Source organism: Leptodactylus fuscus, chromosome 7, assembly GCF_031893055.1.
Source record: "Leptodactylus fuscus isolate aLepFus1 chromosome 7, aLepFus1.hap2, whole genome shotgun sequence".
In the NCBI taxonomy this organism is placed as follows: Eukaryota; Metazoa; Chordata; class Amphibia; order Anura; family Leptodactylidae; genus Leptodactylus; species Leptodactylus fuscus.
In genome coordinates this window covers 140,635,567-140,637,334 of record NC_134271.1, presented here as the reverse complement: position 1 = coordinate 140,637,334, position 1,768 = coordinate 140,635,567, and the positions used below count along the sequence as shown (strand labels likewise).

At 40.2% G+C, this 1,768-nt stretch overlaps 1 protein-coding gene across 1 annotated transcript; it reads left to right on the top strand.

Annotated features, from left to right (window-relative positions):
* Positions 1 to 333: 333 nt before the first annotated feature.
* Positions 334 to 1,284, top strand: LOC142213028 (olfactory receptor 5AR1-like). The gene has a single exon (XM_075281173.1). The coding sequence runs from the start codon at positions 334 to 336 to the stop codon at positions 1,282 to 1,284; it is 951 nt and encodes a 316-aa protein (XP_075137274.1).
* Positions 1,285 to 1,768: the final 484 nt, after the last annotated feature.

Here is a 1,768-nt window from a genome sequence, read left to right as displayed (position 1 = left end):
GACACATGTCAGTTTTGAAAAATTGAGTTTGGTCAGGAAGTCAAAAAGTGCCATTGGCGGAAAGGGGTTAAAGACAAGCCTGGGAGCCTTCACCAGGCTTCAAATGGCGGCACCCAAACGCCACTGGTAAAATGGTGCTTCAGTCAAGCTTTGGCCAAGTCGCCAGAGGGGTTAATGCCTGGGATCAGTGTGGGCACCTTGTCAAGTTGGAATTATTAACCGAAGTTTGCAATGCTTTTGATACTATCCGATATATGACCAACTCTGGTAATTTTATTAGTAAAGTATATTTAGGCTAATTCTTTTCTCATGATACAGTATGTCAAGGGCTAAATGAAAATGATGGAACAAATAAACCAAACTACTTCACGCAGGTTCATCTTACTTGGGTTGTCCAATGTTCCTCACCTACAAGTTATCTTCTTCGTAATACTATTGGCAATGTATTTAATGACAATATCAGGGAATCTTCTTCTGATCATCATAGCAAGGATCAATCCAAAGCTCCACACCCCCATGTACTTCTTTCTCACCAACCTCTCGATCATTGACACCGTCTTTTCCTCCTCCATCGTTCCTCTGATTTTAATGAACACCTTGGCCAAAGACAAAAGTATTTCATCATTGGGATGTGCGACACAGATGTTCTTCTCCATAATCTTGGGTGATACAGAATGTATGATACTCGCGGTCATGGCCTACGATAGATTTGTCGCTATTTGTAGACCATTACATTATAACACCATAATGAACAAGACGTTGTGCTTGTATTTAATTGTGGGGTCATGGAGTGTCGGAATTATTGACTCTTTTGTGCAGGTGAACCTCTTATTCCAGCTTCCATTCTGCAATTATCTCGATATCAACCACTACTTTTGTGCAGGACCAACTTTGATACGAATGTCTTGTGGTGATACCTTTCTCAATGAGTTATATATGTACATCATCGGAACAATTATTGCTGCATGTTCCTTTTTCTTGATACTGTTCTCATATGTCCATATTATTTCCAATATTCTGAAGATAACTTCATCACAAGGGAGGCAGAAAACCTTTTCTACGTGTGGTTCTCACCTCACTGTTGTCACCCTCTTCTATGGGACTATTATGGTCGTTTATCTGGGACCACACTCAACAACATCTACTTCTAATGAAACAGACAAGGTACTGACCATAATTAATACTGTAGTAACTCCAATGTTGAACCCTTTTATATATAGTATAAGGAACAAGGACGTGAAAAACACCATCATCACTCAACTGAAGAGGAAGACAAGTCTCTAAAACTAGTGCAACTCCTCCTGACTAAGGCCGAGATCTAGAAGAACCAACCTTGTTATTACCATCAGTTTGTTCATATCTTTGTAGTGAGGTTTTTCAATCTTAGAGAGTCATGGCATATCCACAGGAAGACCACTTTAAGGTCGGGGACCCACATGGTGGAAATGCCACTGAAAAAAATTCCAGCATTTTACAGTTAGAACAAAGTGGATAAGATTCTAGCGAATCCTATGCCCACTTTGCAGTAAAATTGGTGGAGCGGACAAGTGGCGATTTCCAAAAACCAGTGTGGTTTTGGAAATCACAGCATGTCAATTATATCTACGAAAACATTGGCGGTTTCCCTATAGTTATAATAGAAAGAGAAAGTCCACAGAGGAAACCTCTGTGAATTTTCTGTCTAAAGCGCAGTGGGTCCTTAGCCTCAGCATTGCATTATTACTAGAGATGAGCAAGTAGTACTCGATCGAGTAGGTATTCAATCGAA